Source organism: Rhinatrema bivittatum, chromosome 1, assembly GCF_901001135.1.
Source record: "Rhinatrema bivittatum chromosome 1, aRhiBiv1.1, whole genome shotgun sequence".
NCBI classification, from domain to species: Eukaryota; Metazoa; Chordata; class Amphibia; order Gymnophiona; family Rhinatrematidae; genus Rhinatrema; species Rhinatrema bivittatum.
Genome location: NC_042615.1, coordinates 434,352,172 through 434,368,147, shown reverse-complemented (window position 1 = coordinate 434,368,147; position 15,976 = coordinate 434,352,172). Strand labels below are relative to the sequence as shown.

General features: G+C 43.1%; 1 protein-coding gene across 1 annotated transcript in view; it reads right to left on the bottom strand.

Annotated features, from left to right (window-relative positions):
- SLC44A1 (solute carrier family 44 member 1) overlaps positions 1–15,976 on the bottom strand; it is a 353,381-nt gene that overhangs the window by 155,669 nt on the left and 181,736 nt on the right. Inside the window, exons 6-7 of the mRNA XM_029604664.1 lie at positions 4,691–4,860; positions 3,696–3,785 (exon numbers count right to left, since the gene is read on the bottom strand). Coding sequence (XP_029460524.1) covers positions 3,696–3,785; positions 4,691–4,860 — 260 coding nt within the window. The remainder of the gene's footprint in view (positions 1–3,695; positions 3,786–4,690; positions 4,861–15,976) is intronic.

Here is a 15,976-nt window from a genome sequence, read left to right as displayed (position 1 = left end):
AGTCAATATTAGGGTAATAGAAATCTCCAATTATTACTGCACTGCCAAATTGGTTAGCTTCCTTAATTTCTCTTAGCATTTCATCATCTGTCTGCCCATTTTGTCCAGGTGGACGGTAGTATACTCCTATCACTATACTCTTACCCAACACACATGGTGTTTTCTACCCATACAGATTCTACCTAGCATTTAGACTCTTGTATGATATTTATCCTGTTGGATTCTATACCCTCCCGGACATAAAGTGCCACACCCCCACCAAGTTGATCCTCCCTATCATTGTAATATAATTTGTACCCTGATATAGCACTGTCCCATTGGTTATCCTCCTTCCACCAGGTCTCTGTGATGCCAGTTATGACAAACTCATTATTTACTGCTATACACTAACTCTCCCATCTTACTTCTTAGACTTCTGGTTTTGGCATACAGACATTTCAAAATGTGTTTTTTGTTTGTATTAACAACTTGCTTTTCAGTTGATAGGGATAATTTGGAAATCTTTAGCTCAGGTGATTTTTTACATATAGGCACATGGACTACGTTTGCTTTTATTGGAACCTCTCTGTTGGGATGCCCTAACTGTCCTGTTTCATTAGTATCCTTCAGGGATACATTCCTCCGAACTATGCACTGCTGAGTGACTGTTGGCTTTCCCTCTTATTCTAGTTTAAAAGGTGCTCTATCTCATTTTCAAAAGTTTGTGCCAGCAGCTTGGTTCCACTTTGGTTAAGGTGGATCCCATCCTTTCGGAAAAATCTCCCCCTTCCCCGAAAGTTTCCCTAGTTCCTTACAAAACTGAATCCCTCTTCCCTGCACCATCGTCTCATCCACGTATTGAAACTCCAGAGCTCTGCCTGCCTCTGGGGACCTGCATGTGGAACAGGAAGCATTTCAGAGAATGTCACTCTGGAGGTTCTGAATTTTAGCTTTTTACCTGAAATCCTAAATTTGCCTTCCAGAACCTCTCTCCCACATTTTCCTATGTCGTTGGTGCCCACATGTACCACGACAGCCGGCTCCTCCCGTGCACTGTCTATAATCCTATCTAGATGACATGTGAGGTCCGCCACCTTCACACCAGGAAGGTAAGTTATCAGGCGGTCTTCACGTCCACCAGCCACCTTGTTATTTACATTTCTAATAATTGAGCCACTAACTATTAAGGCCGGCCTAACCATTCCCTCCTGGGCAGTAGCCCTGGGAGACTTGTCCTCTCGCACTGAGGACAGTACATCACCTGGAGAGCAGGTCTTTGCTACAGGATCACTTCCTGCTACACCGAGGTGATGTTCTCTAACTGGGAGACCTTTCTGATCCAAGGCAGCACTGGGGCTGCCAGACTGGATTTGGGACCTGGCTACTATTCCCTGAAGGTCTTATCAATGTACCTCTCTGTCTGCCTCAGCTCCTCCAAGTCTGCCACTCTAGCCTCCAGAGATTGGACTCATTCCCTGAGAGCCAGGAGCTCTTTGCACAGAGTGCACACTTACAATCTCTCACTGGCAGGTAAAGAATCATCCAAGTGACACTGAATGCAAAAGACTCTTGCTGCTGGACTGCTACCTTCATCTTAATTTAGTTGAACTCCTAATTAAGTTTAGGATACTAAGGGAGTTGGAATTAGACTACTTTAAATTTACAGGTGAATTTACTAATTAATCAGCTAGTGTCCTACAAGGGGATGATTAAATTGGTGCAATAGTATGATTTAGATAAGAGCCTGATTGTTTTTTTTACTGAGAAACTGTCTCCTGCCTAAAAATCAAGGGTTGAGTGGGTGGGAAAAACAGACACTAGAATTAACTATCTCTGGCTTGCTTATTATCTCAGACACACACAAACTCTAAAGAATATATCCCACTATTTCACCTTTCTCCAAACTTTTATAAGTCCAAAGATTTCCTAAAGCTAGACTTACCAATCCTCTTTTACCAACATTAAATTGATCTTCACTCAAAGAATTGAAGGGCTTGAGATTCCGGTCCTATTTATTGCAAAGTGTGTGGGGCCTCTGGAAGCTGGAGCTGTGGAGTTCAAACTCTGGATCGCTTGCTGTGCCCTCTGGAGTCCTCTCCCAGGGGATGCTGGGAGCAGTATGCAGATGAGCCTTCCAGTCCTCTTCTTCAGTGTCTGTACCCAGGGTCCTGGACCCTTTCCCCTGCTTTACACAAAAACTGCTTGCCTACCTTGTACACCTCTCCAAACCTGGTCTCAAAACCAACTCCATTAGAGTTCACCTAAGCGCATAACATTGTGGTATAGAGGGTAAGCCCATCTCTGTAGAGCCTATAGTTGTATGTTTCATACAGGGACTGCTTCAATCGAAGCCTCCCCTAAGGCCACCAGCTGTATCTTGGGATCTCAACGTGGAATTGGCTCAGTTGTTGAAAACTCTTTGTAAGCTGCTGTGCTCCTGTGACCTGAACTACCTGACATGGAAGATCTTGCTTTTGATAGCAGTTACTTCAGTGTGCAGAGTCAGCGAGCTCCAGGCCTTAGTGACTTATCCACTTTTTATTAAGTTTTTTCATGATAAGGTGGTCTTGCACACACACCCTAAGTTCCTCCCTAAAGTGTCGGACTTCAGTCTTAACTAGTCCTGCCAATATTTTTTTCCTAGACCCCATTTGCACCAAAGTGAAAGAGCTCTACACAATTTGGACTCCAAGAGAGCCTTAGCTTTCTATCTGGAGCAGACAGAAGCCAATATTTTTACAATATTCACTGTAAATGCGTTTTACTATGTAAATATTCCTGTCCCTTTTCTCTTTTCTCCTCCTATCCCAGTTGGTAATTTCCTTGTTCATTGTAACTATTATTTTCTGCACCAGTTCAATTACCCTAGTTCTATGTTTATTACACGACTTGTTAAATGTAAACCGACTTGATGCAACCTTTGGTCGTGAAAGCCGGTATAGAAATTAATAAATAAAATAAATAAATAAATGTTTTATGCTAAAGTATTTTTTTCACTCAATGCGCATTCAAGCTGTGGAGATGGTTGCGAGAAGACAGTCAAGGCGACTAGCATAGTGGATTTTAAAAGAGGTTTGGACAAGTTCTGGAGAAAAGTCTATACAACACTAATAGCCAGATGGACTAAAGAAAACTATTACAATGAATAACAGGTCTAATACGTTTTGGGATCTGTGAAGTACTTGTGATCTGGACTGGCCACTATTAGAGACAGGATGCTGGGTTCCATGGACCTTGGTCTGACCCAGAGTGGAATATCTTATGTAGACCCAATGGTGAATAGTCAGCTGATTTAATACTGCACCTCAAAAAAATACTGCAAAAAACCTCTAATTTATTTTAATACTGTGCTTACAGTACCACTAGAATGCTGCAGAGCTCTGTACAAATCCAAGATGCAATGTTCATAGCCCCTTTCCCCCAAAGTGCTTTGCCTATATACTATACAGGTATCATCTTCTTCATTTACAATTAGTAATTCATTTCTCTATATCAAACAGGAAGAAAGGCCAAAGCTCCCATGTTGGGATTTTTATTAGGATGCCCCAGATTTCCACAACAATTATGGGTGCCAGTCTGTCTCACAGAGTTGCGCTATCCTTACAGCTGTCAGCCTTAGCATTTTGGCATTTCTGTCTTCCTCATTGCTGGGCGGACCACAGGCAACAATAGATATACAAAATAAACAAATGGCACCATCACAGTAAATGACTTACCTATTGACCCCAGGATAACCAGAATAGTCAGGATCCAGACAAGGACTCGAGATATGTACCTGATTATCACCATCAGAATCATAGACAGCACTGCAAGGAAGACACAAACATATGCAACATTTTCAGCAAGTCTGAAACACAGAAAAATCACACAGGCAAGTTGATTCTGGTTTGTGCTTTTTAAGTGAGGTGGAGAAACAGGTGAAGAAATAGTTGAAGGATGGTCAACTCAAAAGGTTTTTACTTTTGATTTCTTCTTCTCTGTTTCATGAATTATGATGCTGTTCTTTTCTTATGCTGCTATCTTATGTGATGATGTATTAATTTTAGTTACTGCTATCTTGCCTTGAGCGCATGGAGGGATATGTCACAAATCTAAGAAAATAAAGAGCAGCAAACAGGTCTTGGTTTATAGCATCACCAAAATATGTACATTAACCTTGCTCGCAGACCAAACGTATGTGAATGTCTCTGGAACATCCACTCAGAATATCCTGAAAACCAGATCCGTTTGTGGCTCCCTCCCCTTCCCCAAGATGAAAATTGGTAAACCCTAGTGTGGAGAGATACAAATCATATTGGGAAGATTTACTAGTCACAGTAAACTAAATACCCCGGTTCAGAGGGGCTGGATGTAAAAACTCCCTTTATAACTGCTTCCCATGCTAACCTAAAAAAAAACAAAAAAAAAAAAAACCAATGCAAGCAGGGGTACATATTACATTCATACAAACATATGCCTGTAAACTTCTCTCTAGACTTACACATCCTCCCACAAAGGCAGAAGTCTACACAAATAAATGGGAAATCACATTCAGCACTCACGTTGCAATATAACTACAATTTGTTATTGAACTGAGAGAAGCATTTTCAACTATTTATCAAGGGCTTTTTTTTTTTTTTTACCAGTTTCTAAACTTATATGGTGGACAACAAGGAGGATAACTGTTTTCTAACAACGCTAAGCAAGAACTAATAATGAGAAAAACCATTACCTAGTGACAACAAGCAAAGTCCCATTATAATTTCTTTGCTGGTCATTACTCCACTAATCAGCCTGTGTAGGACACTATTGTCACTGACAAAAGTGATCAGGGCCTCTGCAAACTTGGCATAGCAGGAAATGTTCACAGGAGCACAGCGATGGAAGAATGGAATAGGTGCACTGGTGACACAAGAAAAAAAAAATAAAAATCAGAAAAAAAATTTACTCCTACTTAATATAAAAATGCCACAACAACACACAAATGAAATGAATGAGCAGGGCATGTGCCAGCCTCATTAGAACAGCCTGGTATCACAGCGGCTGCCATAATGAGGAGGAGCATTGTGATGATGTTTAATGGATTTGGAAGCAAAGATGGAGTCAGCCGTGCACGAGGGCAGGTTCTAGCACCAAACAGCTTTGTAAAATGATGGGGAAGCAGGGGAAGAAGCAGGAAGTGCATATTCCATGTGACAGAGCAACTTGCTCAAGTTCTCCCCCATTTCTCACTCATATTAAAAACAAAATTTTGCATAATCAAGATATCCTTCCTTCACAAGAACAAGCAAACTTTTGTTTTTATTTTTATTTACGTTTATTCAGGATGTCAGTTTACTTGTGCCTCCCTTTCAAGCTTTGTGTCTCACTCATCACTGTGTTTAGAAAGCATACCAAAACCACACCATCCCCTTGATTTCCACGACATCTAAAGGTGCTCTGATCTCTAGAGAACTGTAGCAATACCTGTACATCCTTTCTCTGGCCATTGGATCAAGGAGTATGTTGTGTTTAAAATTTGTGCATTTTATGTTCATGTTGGCCTAGTTTTATGATCATCTTAGGATAGTGATGCCATAAGTTGCTCTGATCAATTTGTGTTGGAAATTGCCAGACACAAAAATATATAAATAAAATAAATATACTCACTCCCAGTGGTGCCAATGAGATAGTACAACATACTGCTTGCTGGTGGGTGTGAGGACCGATGTAATCCAGCCTTTAAAGTGTTAAACTACTACACCAAGTGTCTCTTTGACAATTCAGTTTATAGTCTAAAGCAAAACTGTATCAAGGCTTCCCATTTTACTATTATAAGCTTTCCTGAAAATATGTTGCCAATTTAATGGTTTTGTAAGCTCCTTCTGGTTACTTACTCCAACTAGAGCAAATCAAGTTGATTCCCGGAGGAGTCAATGTGTTCTTGTTGAGTGTGGCAGTGCAGCCAAGCAAGCGATAACCTGACACGGTGTTTGAGGGTCTCATACCTTCTTAAACTTTCACTGCTGAATCACTTTGCCAGGAAAGGGAGTAATGGTGGTGTAACCCTGTCCCATGCACTGATAGAGGGATCCTGGTTTGGAATCCCATCCAGGCATCTCAACTGATACATGTAACTCATGAATACGGCAAGAACAGTCCATGAGTGGACTGACTCATGGAAAGTGTTTTCAGACCACAGGTCACGAGACATATATCTTTTACTCCAGAGAAGTGAAAAATAAGTATCATTCTGTTCAAAACCAATGGAAATTAAAGCGGTCCCAAACAAAAAATGTTTAAAGCAAAATTTTGCTAGGGGTATTACATTTATACTAACCTAATCACAAACTACTGTACTCTATCTAAACACAAAGGAAATATTTCCCAGTTATAAACAGCTTAATTGACAGAAGCTGTTTAAACTTGTATTTTGTCTCAGTTTTGTATTATTGAACTTGTTTTGCAAAGTTTAAATGTCAGTGGGTTTATCCTAGTGATACTTTCTACCAAAGTCCTACTTGACATGAAAAATGCAGTCCAACATGCCAGTTACAATATGGGACCTCCATTGGGCACTCTCTAGTAATAGTACAGAAGGGGGCAGAGACTGGCAGAGAAATAGGTGGTGGTTGAGGGACCAAGTATTGGTTTAGGTGTGGAAAGACATATATATCTGTCTATTCAGAATGAGGAGAGCCAAAAAGGTGTAAACAACAAATCAGACTTAGCTAAAGGGGCAAGCAGGGCTGTGTCGAGCTTCCGAGGAGAGACAGCAAAGTCAACCAACAAAAAGAAGCCACAGGGTTCTAATACGCTCACAGGTATAACTGAAGTTGGGAAGGAGACATGTGGTAGGTCGCCTAGCATGGGCAGCAAAATGGCGGAGCTACATTCCCTAGCTAATGGAAAAAAAGTACAAGGAAGTGATCTCCTTCCAGGTTGTCAAACCTTGTACAGTTCACCAATCCCGTTAGTGCAGAGGGTAGAGGTAAAAGGCAAAGAAGAATGACTAGAGATAGAGTAATATAGGCAGGGGCAATTGGATGGGTTCCTCAATCCTTATCTGCCAACATCCACTACATTACTATGGTGTACCTGGGCGTCTATTTATTTATTTTAATTCACAGACTATTTTGCCGTCCTTGAAATTTCCAGAGAAGTTTTTGCCAGCAGCACCCATGTCCTCTCTATTTTTTTTTTTGTTTTGACCTAGAAGTACATTTTCTTTCATGTATTCTATATTTTCCAATCTCTCTACATACTTTACAGCCTTTACAGATAGCCTGCTCAATGTTTACATTACTAAGCTTACTATAATGCTAAGAATCTCAGCCTTTCCGCTATTAACCATGGTGTCAAATTAGTTTCTGGAGGTCCTTATTCTTCACTTCAGGTGAGCTCCTCTTTGCAGCTTTCCAAGGGGAATGCCTGCTTGTTAGGCCAGTGTCACATGCAATTTGAAGGTTATTAGCAATTTCATTACGTAAACTGTAAGTGGAAATTTTCCAAGGTCTTATGAAACAATTATAAACTCAGGTAAGGTGGTTATTTTGTTTAGCTGGCAATATTGTCCAAGATTTCTCTCTATTTGATTTATATTGCCTTTCAGGGACTTCAAAGTGGACTATGTTTAGGTATTGTAGATATTTCCTTATCGCCAAGGGTTAAGAATCTTAAGTTTGTACCTCAAGTAATGGAGGGAGAAGTGACTGCCCAAGGTCACAAGGGGCAACAATGGGAGTTGAACCCTGGCTTCCCTGGTTCTCAATCCACTGCTCTAACCACTAGACTACTTTCTTCACTATAAATCTGTTCATATAGCAGCATTTAACCTGCTTTACCACTTTGCATGTGTGTTATAACACTATGAAGGAGAAATTTTCTTACCTGTCAATTTAAGTTTTCATTGGCCCTGTTACATCAGTCTAGGCAACACAGCTGGGTTGTTTTCCCCCTATCAGCAGATGGAGGCAGAGAACCCCGTTTTCCCAGTATGACATCATCGCCACTACTTAGAGGTGGTGCAGCTCGGAAGAAAATCGGTGTATAACTGACAAAGTCCCAAAACCAGTCCAAACATTAGTTAAAAATGATAAAAGCAAAAAAAAATAAAAATAAATCAAGATCTAAAAGAAAAAGTAACCTGAGAAGAAAATCCTCTTTAGTTCCCACACCCATCCGAAACTGAATAGTAGAAACTGTCCAAAACTAATGATGACAGAGGGAGAAACAACCATGCACATCTTGACTGCAACTAAACCACTGGTTGATCCTGATGCCAATTCAAAGAGGCCCTGCTTCTCGGATGTGTCCTGGACTGATGTAGCAGGACTAATGGAAAGGATATTAAGAAAATTTCTCCTTCCACTTTTTCCTCCTACACCAGTCCAGGCAACACAAGTGGAAAGTACAAAAGCCCAGTGAACTCAGGTGGGAAGAACCAAGGGACGCCTTGAGGACTCCTGCCCCATAGGCTGAGTCTTCCTCGGCCAAAACATCCAGTCTGTAATGTTTCATCAAAATATGCAAGGATAACTAAGTGGCCACCCTGCAAATGTCTTCTGCAGGTGTTATCGCATGCACTTCCACCAAAGTCTAAGATTTTGCTCTTAAGAGTGTGCTCGAAAAAATGTAAGGGGTTTCCTACTACAGATCATATAGATCAAGCAACTGCTTCTTTGATCCAGCATGTCAGAGTAGCCTTGGAAGCCTCTTCCCCTTTACGCAGTCTGCAAATAAGACGAAGTCTGTCAGACTTGCAAAAGGCATTAATTCTCTCTAGATAACAAATGAGAAACCTGTGGATGTCCAAACATCTCAGAGATGTTCATGAGAGAAGGCTGGAAGAGAGACTGCCTAATTAATATGAAAAACAGAACTGACTTTCAGAAGATAGAAGGGCACCAGCTGAAAGATGACCGCATTCTAAGAAATGATGAGAAAAGGATCACAACAAGACAAAACTCAATCTCTGATATAAGCTGAGCTGAGCAGATGACCACCAAGAAGGCAGCCTTTAGAGAAAGATCCTTAAGGAAATGTGGATCAAAGGGAGACACTGCCAAAACCCACAGCACTCTGTTAAGTTCCCACTGGGGAAAGAGAGGCCAGATAGGAAGATGCAACCTTTTTAACATGCCAGAGAAAACAAAACATATCTGAATGTGCCGCCACAGAAACACCACCCAACCACCCTCTGTAACAAGAGATGGAAGCCATTTGAATCTTTAAAGGATTCAGAGCGAGGCGTTTTTCCAGACCCTAATAGAGGAAGGCTAAAATACAAGGAATCTCAGACCACCAAGAGGACTACAAATGACTCTCAGATGTCTTCAATCGCACACCAGACTTGGTTATAGGCCTACAAGGTGGAAGTCTTCCTTGCCTTCAAAGGGGCGGAAATCACTGAAAAGGAATAGCCCCTCCTGAACAACCACTGCCACTCAAAAGCCAAGCCAAGACAAAATCAAGCCAAATCTTCCATGACACCGGAACCTGAATCAACAGACCCTGGTTCTCTGGTAGGTGCAGAGGACGACGCAACTGTAGCCACATCAGATCTGCATACCAAGGCCTCCGTAGACAATCTGGAGTCACAAGAATGACCAGAATGCCTTCCATTTCTACTCTGCAAAGAATCCTGCTGTTGAGAAGCCATGGGGGAAAGATGTAAAGAAGCTCTCCCACAGGCCAAGGCTGAACCAAAACGTAGATGCCTACAGTGCCAAGTTCCCTTCGATGACTGAAAAAACAACAGACCTTGGTGTTTCTGTGGTTCACCATCAGATCCATGTGAGGAGACCCCACTACCAAGGGAGAGGTGGAAGGCCTTCTGATTCAGCTTCTAGTCCCCTGGATCCAGAAGAATCCTGCTGAAGAAATCAACTGCCAATGTGGGCTACAGACAACACCGAAGATTCTACTCTGCCCAAGGGAAGAGCATCTTTTCCCCTCTGACACTTCCTGACTCCTAGTGCCCCTTGTCTGTTCACATAAGCCACTGCTTGCACATGGTTGGAGAGAACCCCCAATGGCTTTGCCTTTGAAAATAGAAAAGAAATGTAGAGCCAATCAGATTACTCTGGTTTTCAACCTGTTGATCAATCACAAGGCCTCTTCCAGAGACCAAAGACCCTGAGTCACTTGTTGCAGGCAATGCCCTCCCCAACCTGTGAGGCTCATGTCTGTTGTAGCTATGATTCAGGAAGGTGTGGTCAGGTTGATCCCCTGGAATAGATGAGAAGGCACCAGCCACCAGTGGAGAGAGTCCACCACTGAAGCTGGAAGAGGAAGCCCATCACCAAAGTCCTGTGACTGAGGAAACCATCGAGACAGAAGGGAGAACTGCAGCAATCATATGTGCCCTGTTCCATGGAACCAGATCAAATGTCACTGCCATTAAACCAATAACTTGTAGATAATCCCAAGCCTTTGGAGAGGGCAGAGCGATCAACTTTTGCACTTATAGAATCATCTTGCTCACTCTTTCTTCCATATGAAACACCCAGCTGACATTCATATCGAAATGTACCCCCAAATACTCCAGAGGCTGAGTGGGCTAAAGTTTGTTCTTTATGAAACTGATGACCCAGCTCAAGCTAAGACATGGACCACTCTGAGGGACACTCAACTGGCTTCATCATGGGACTTTGCCCGAATCAACCAGTCGTCCACATACAGATGGACCATAATTCCTTTGTGTCTCAGAAAAGCTGCAGTGACCACCATAAAGACGCATGGTGCTGTTGCTAGGCCGAAGGGCAGTGCACAGAACTGGAAATGTGTTAGGATTTGTGGCTCACGGGAAGGCCCTGTGAACCGCTGAACTCTCCCCTGGGACCTGCTGACAGATTGCTGCTCTTTGCGGCAGCAGGAATGCCACTGCCATGACGACTCTTGCTCCCCCATAGGCAAGTGTGTGGCGTGCAGCTGTTCTCAAGGCTCCATGGTGGGAACCTCTGAGGCTGGCGCTGCCTGATGACATCATGCAGCTGGGTATTTAAACCCCAGCTGTGCAACTAATGTTGCCTCAGCTTTGGGTCCCTTGCCTCAAAGTCTTGCAGCCTTGCCTCATTCAGCCATCCAACCTTGTGATATTCTTGCTCTTGCCCCGTTTTTCTTATCTTGCCATGTCTCCCTGCCTTGTCCTGCCCTGTCCATCCAGTCCTTTCTTAGCCCTTTGTCTCCTGTCTGTCTTGGCCTCTCTCCACTTCTGATCTCAGCTCTGGACTTTGACCTATCTCTTGCTTGCCACCTGGACCTGACCTTAGCCCTGAATCTTGATTATATCTTGTCTGCCACCAGTCCTGACTCTTGGCCTGTCTCAACCCATGGGGAAGATGGCTGGTACAGGTGAACCCCTAGCCTGGCCTAATACAAAGCACGTTCTCCAGTTGCCGGCAGAGGCCTCATGCAAGATGTGCTGTGGCGTAATTGATGCAGAGGGGCTCACACTCACCACACACCTTACAAAATGTTCCTGTAAAATGCAAAAATGAAGAAATCTCTGATCTTCTTGCCAGATGGGAATGTGGAAGTAGGCTTCCGATAGATCGAGAGCACAAAGGTACTCTCTGTACCTTACTGCCGCAAGTATAGAGTGAAGCATATCCATCCAAAAATGGGAAACTCAAAGACTGTGGTTTACTCCCTTGAAATCCAGGATAGGACAAAAGGAACCGGCTATTTTAGCACCACAAAATAGATTGAAATCTGGCCCCTGCCTCGATCGGAAGCAGGTCCCATGATCACCGCATGCAACAGTTGCAGCTTCACTAGGGTCTCACAGACTGCCTGCTGCTTGGCCAGAGAGGAATAGGGAAAAACCATGAAGGCATTGGGAACAGAGTGCCACAGATCCAAGCCCATACCAGAGGGGAATTTTCTCCAACACCCACTGATCTGAGGTTATCTGGGCCTATTCCTGGTAAAATACTTGCAAGCAACCGCCCAGAGTTACCAGCGAGTATACCCATTGCAACGTATTGTATGGCCCTTATGGAAGCCAGGAAAGGACTGGCCTCTGCCCTAGAAGACTGAAAAGCTTGGGAAGAATATGAAAATAATTGTTTTCCAAGCCTATAGAGTCTGGAATCTTATAATTGTGCTTGTCTCTTCCTAGAACTATAAAAGTACCACGCCTTGTCTTCCAGAAGATGCTGAGGCTTTGGATCTCCTAGATTCTTTACTAACTGCTCCAGATAGTCACCAAACAGCTGCCTACCCTTGAACAGCAGCTTTCCCAAGTGCAACTTGGACTACAGCTCTCAGATGCAGTGCTTATGGAGTTTGGCATGCAACTGCGGAGAAAGGCTCATTATCTTTAGCCTGCACTTGCACAAGAGAAATCCCAGATGAGACTTCACAGGTGGCTACCTCAGGAACAGATGCCACCTCTTCCTCAGTGGAGGCCTGGCAGGTTTCAGAGTATATGAGCTTCCCTAGCATGTGGGCCTTGGTGGGAACTGTAGAGACAATGGCCATTTTGTTTGCAGTCCCTATGCGTTCTAGCCATCTTCTGTTAGAGTGGACATTTCCTAGTTGAGAAGCACCAAGCTTCCCTGAGCTTGGAACCGAAATGATATAGGAGATGGAACAGCTCCCCTATGAGGAAAGACTAAAGAGGTTAGGACTGTTCAACGTGGAAAAGAGGTGGCTGAGGGAGGATATGATAGAGGTCTTTAAAATCATGAGAGGTCTAGAACGGGTAAATGTGAATCGGTTATTTACTCTTTCGGGTAATAGAAGGACTAGGATATACTCCATGAAGTTAGCATGTAGCACATTTAAAACTAATCTGAGAAAATTCTCTCTCACTCAACACTCAGTTAAACTCTGGAATTTGTTGCCAGCAGATGTGGTTAGTGCAGTAAGTATAGGTGGGTTTAAAAAAGGTTTGGATAAGTTCTTGGAGAAGTCCATTACCTGCTTAATTAAGTTGACTTAGAAAATAGCCACTGCTATTACTAGCATCAGTTAGCATAGGATATACTTTGTTTTTGGGTACTAGCCTCAGGTACTTGTAGCCTGGATTGGCCACTGTTGGAAACAGGATGCTGGGCTTGATGGACCCTTGGTCTGACCCAGTATGGCAATTTCTTATGTTAGGTTTTTCTTCAGGCCCAATTGCCTCTTCTCCCCTCTGGGAATTCAGGGGACATTTTACTGGAATTTTTCTAGTTCCTACACCAGGCCTTTTGTATATTAAAAGGCTTGGGGAGATCCTCACATCTACAGACCTCATTAAGCCCACAGAGGCCGCTCCTCCATCGCTGTCATTGGAGATCCCTCTCAAATGGGCTAGGAGAGCTACAGAAGCTCCTGGACCGGTTTGGGAGGAAGGTTAGAAGGGATCAGAAAAGCAACTGAACACAGCTAGTAAGTCTCCCTAGAAGAGGATGAGGTCCCTCCCAAGCCAAAAAATGACTCTGATTAGGCTTTTCCACAGAGACAAGATTGGGAGCCTCTTTGATCAGGTAGTCTCCCAGTTCTCTTTGATCAGGTAGTCTCCCAGTTCTCTTTGATCAGGTAGTCTCCCAGTTCTCTTTGATCAGTCCTCTTTGATCAGGTATATCACCCAGTTAACCCCTCCCCTGTTCATTGTAATTTCCTTTCCTCTCTCAGTTATTTGTAAACCGACATGATGTGTCCTACGAATGCCGGTATAAAAAAGTTTTTAAATAAATAAATAAATAAATACATAGTCTCATGTCTCCGTCTCGAGGAGGCTAAGGTGGAGGAGAGCCCTGCCTTGGATACCATTATTAAAGGTGTACAAAAAACCACTAGGGCATTCCCTCTCCATCCTGAGGTAGAGGAGATGATGTTGGCCGAGTGGGAGTCACTAGAGTCTGCTCTCGGGGGAATGAAGCTTTTACAGAAGCTATATCCTCTTTCTTAGGTAAGGTCCAATGATATTTCCAGTTGCCATCCTAGTGGAAGGGAGTACGTCTTTGAAGGATTCACAGGATAGGAAGATTGAGTTCCCCTTGAAGCATTTGTTTACTTCTGCAGCTATCATGGTTCAAGTCTCTAGTCTATTTGTTTGACTCTTATGGTGCTACCCCCTTCTGTACTGGATCCAGTAGCTTCCGAAGAGAGAAGAGGTGGCTCATGTGGAGTCAGCTAATGCATTTCTGGCAGACACCCTCTATGATCTGCTCCACAGTTGTTCCCGGACAGTTGCCCTGTCGATCTGCAGTTTGGAGGCTCCTTTGGCTTCGCAACTGGGTGGCAGATTCTTGGTCTAAGTTGCACTTGGGGAAGCTGCTGTTCAAGGGTAGGCAGCTGTTTGGTGACGATCTGGAGCAGTTAGTAAATAATCTAGGAGATCCAAAGCCTCAGCATCTGCCTTGCACCGAGGTCCAGTCCTTCACTTGATTTTCTTTTTTTTGGGGGGGGGGGGGGGGAATGAGGGCTCCCAGCAAGGAAGCTGGATAGGAAGGAAGGGCAAGGGGGTCACAGGACCTTCCCTTCAGAAACCTTCCAAACTGGATAAAGGAAGACCACCAGCTAAAGCAGCCTTTTTTTTTTTTTTAAAGACCGAGAACCCCCCACCCAGCTCTAATCTAGTCTGCCTGCTGGCTGGAGCCAGTGGCTTCACTCAAGGTTTGACAGGACTTGGATCCATTGCAGAGCTGTTGCGCCACCAGGCCCTATCATCCACTGGAGGCAGAAAACACTGTTTTTCTTCCAAGTTGCACCATCCCCAAGTAGTGGCGATGATGTCATACTGGGAAAATAGTGTTCTCTGCTTCTATCTGCTGGTAGTGGGAAAACAATCCACTTGTATGCCTGGACTGGTGTAGCAGGAAGAAGTGGAATAAATGTTAGATGTTAAACTCTACTGGTTTAATAGAACAACATGGAATTGAGAAATGACATATGTAATTAACTACCATTAAAGATGTTTCTTTCCATCTTAGCTGGATTGCATTTTAAGATACTATATAAAACCTTCAAAACAGAAAGCATTTGCCTTAGAAGACTGCATCACTATGGCCTCTCACATGATTACTGCAGGAGATGCCAATTCGGCTTTAAGGCCTCAAACACCAGGGATACACAAGTGACAAGATTTCAATCCTGAATAAACAGTTTTTTTGTTTGCTTTGTTTAATTTGTTAGAAGGCAGAAATAAAATAGGGGTACATGCATTGCATGAAACCCACAAGTAGTCTAAAAAAAACCCCAACGTTCTGATCCAGTTTAAATAAAATATGTTAGATAACAGGGAGAGAACGGCAAGCATATAGACAGGTAGCAGTAGGACAAATGCATATAGGATCAGCACTTATCTTCATAACATACTTGGCAACTGCTCAGTCATGTCCATGGCCATTAACACACTGCTATAAAAGCTAAAGCAATGCATGCCAAAGCTTGGAAACACAGATGGAAAAATGGATAACTATTCTCCCAACCCCTCAATCTCCCTCCTCAAAAACAAAGCTAATTGTGGATACCATATCAGACCTATTTTATACCAAAGATCATTCTGTAACCTGTGTTACCGAAATCTCTTTTGTATGATGTGTAATGTTGTCCACCCTTGTATTCACGTTTACTTTTCTTGTATTTCAAATAAAATAAAATTTGAAAATAAAATTAGATAAAACAGCTCTATTGCTTACAATGGCTTGTAGTATGAGGTTATTTTGGACCCTTGACTACGGATTATCTCTCTGCAGAGTATTCCTTAAGGAGATTACCTACTTCTCCCTTGACAAGGTTTAGTTTGGCAGAGTCAGCACACAGTGAATGAGGTTACCAGTAAGCCCGATTTTAATGACAGAATCGTCACAATGTAAATGTATTTGCTGTTGCATAAGTAAATCTCATCTTCACACAGAAGCAGCCAAGATAAAAAACTGCAGCTCTGAAAACTCTTAGCCATGAAACACCTACTTGTGGTGCAAAACCATGGGGATAAAAATGATGCAAGCAGGCAACAGCTACCACACAAGATGATCCAGTGAGCCTTCTAGGGCAGGGGTGAGCAGCACCAGTCTTCCAAGAGCCACAGAAAGGGCTGGTT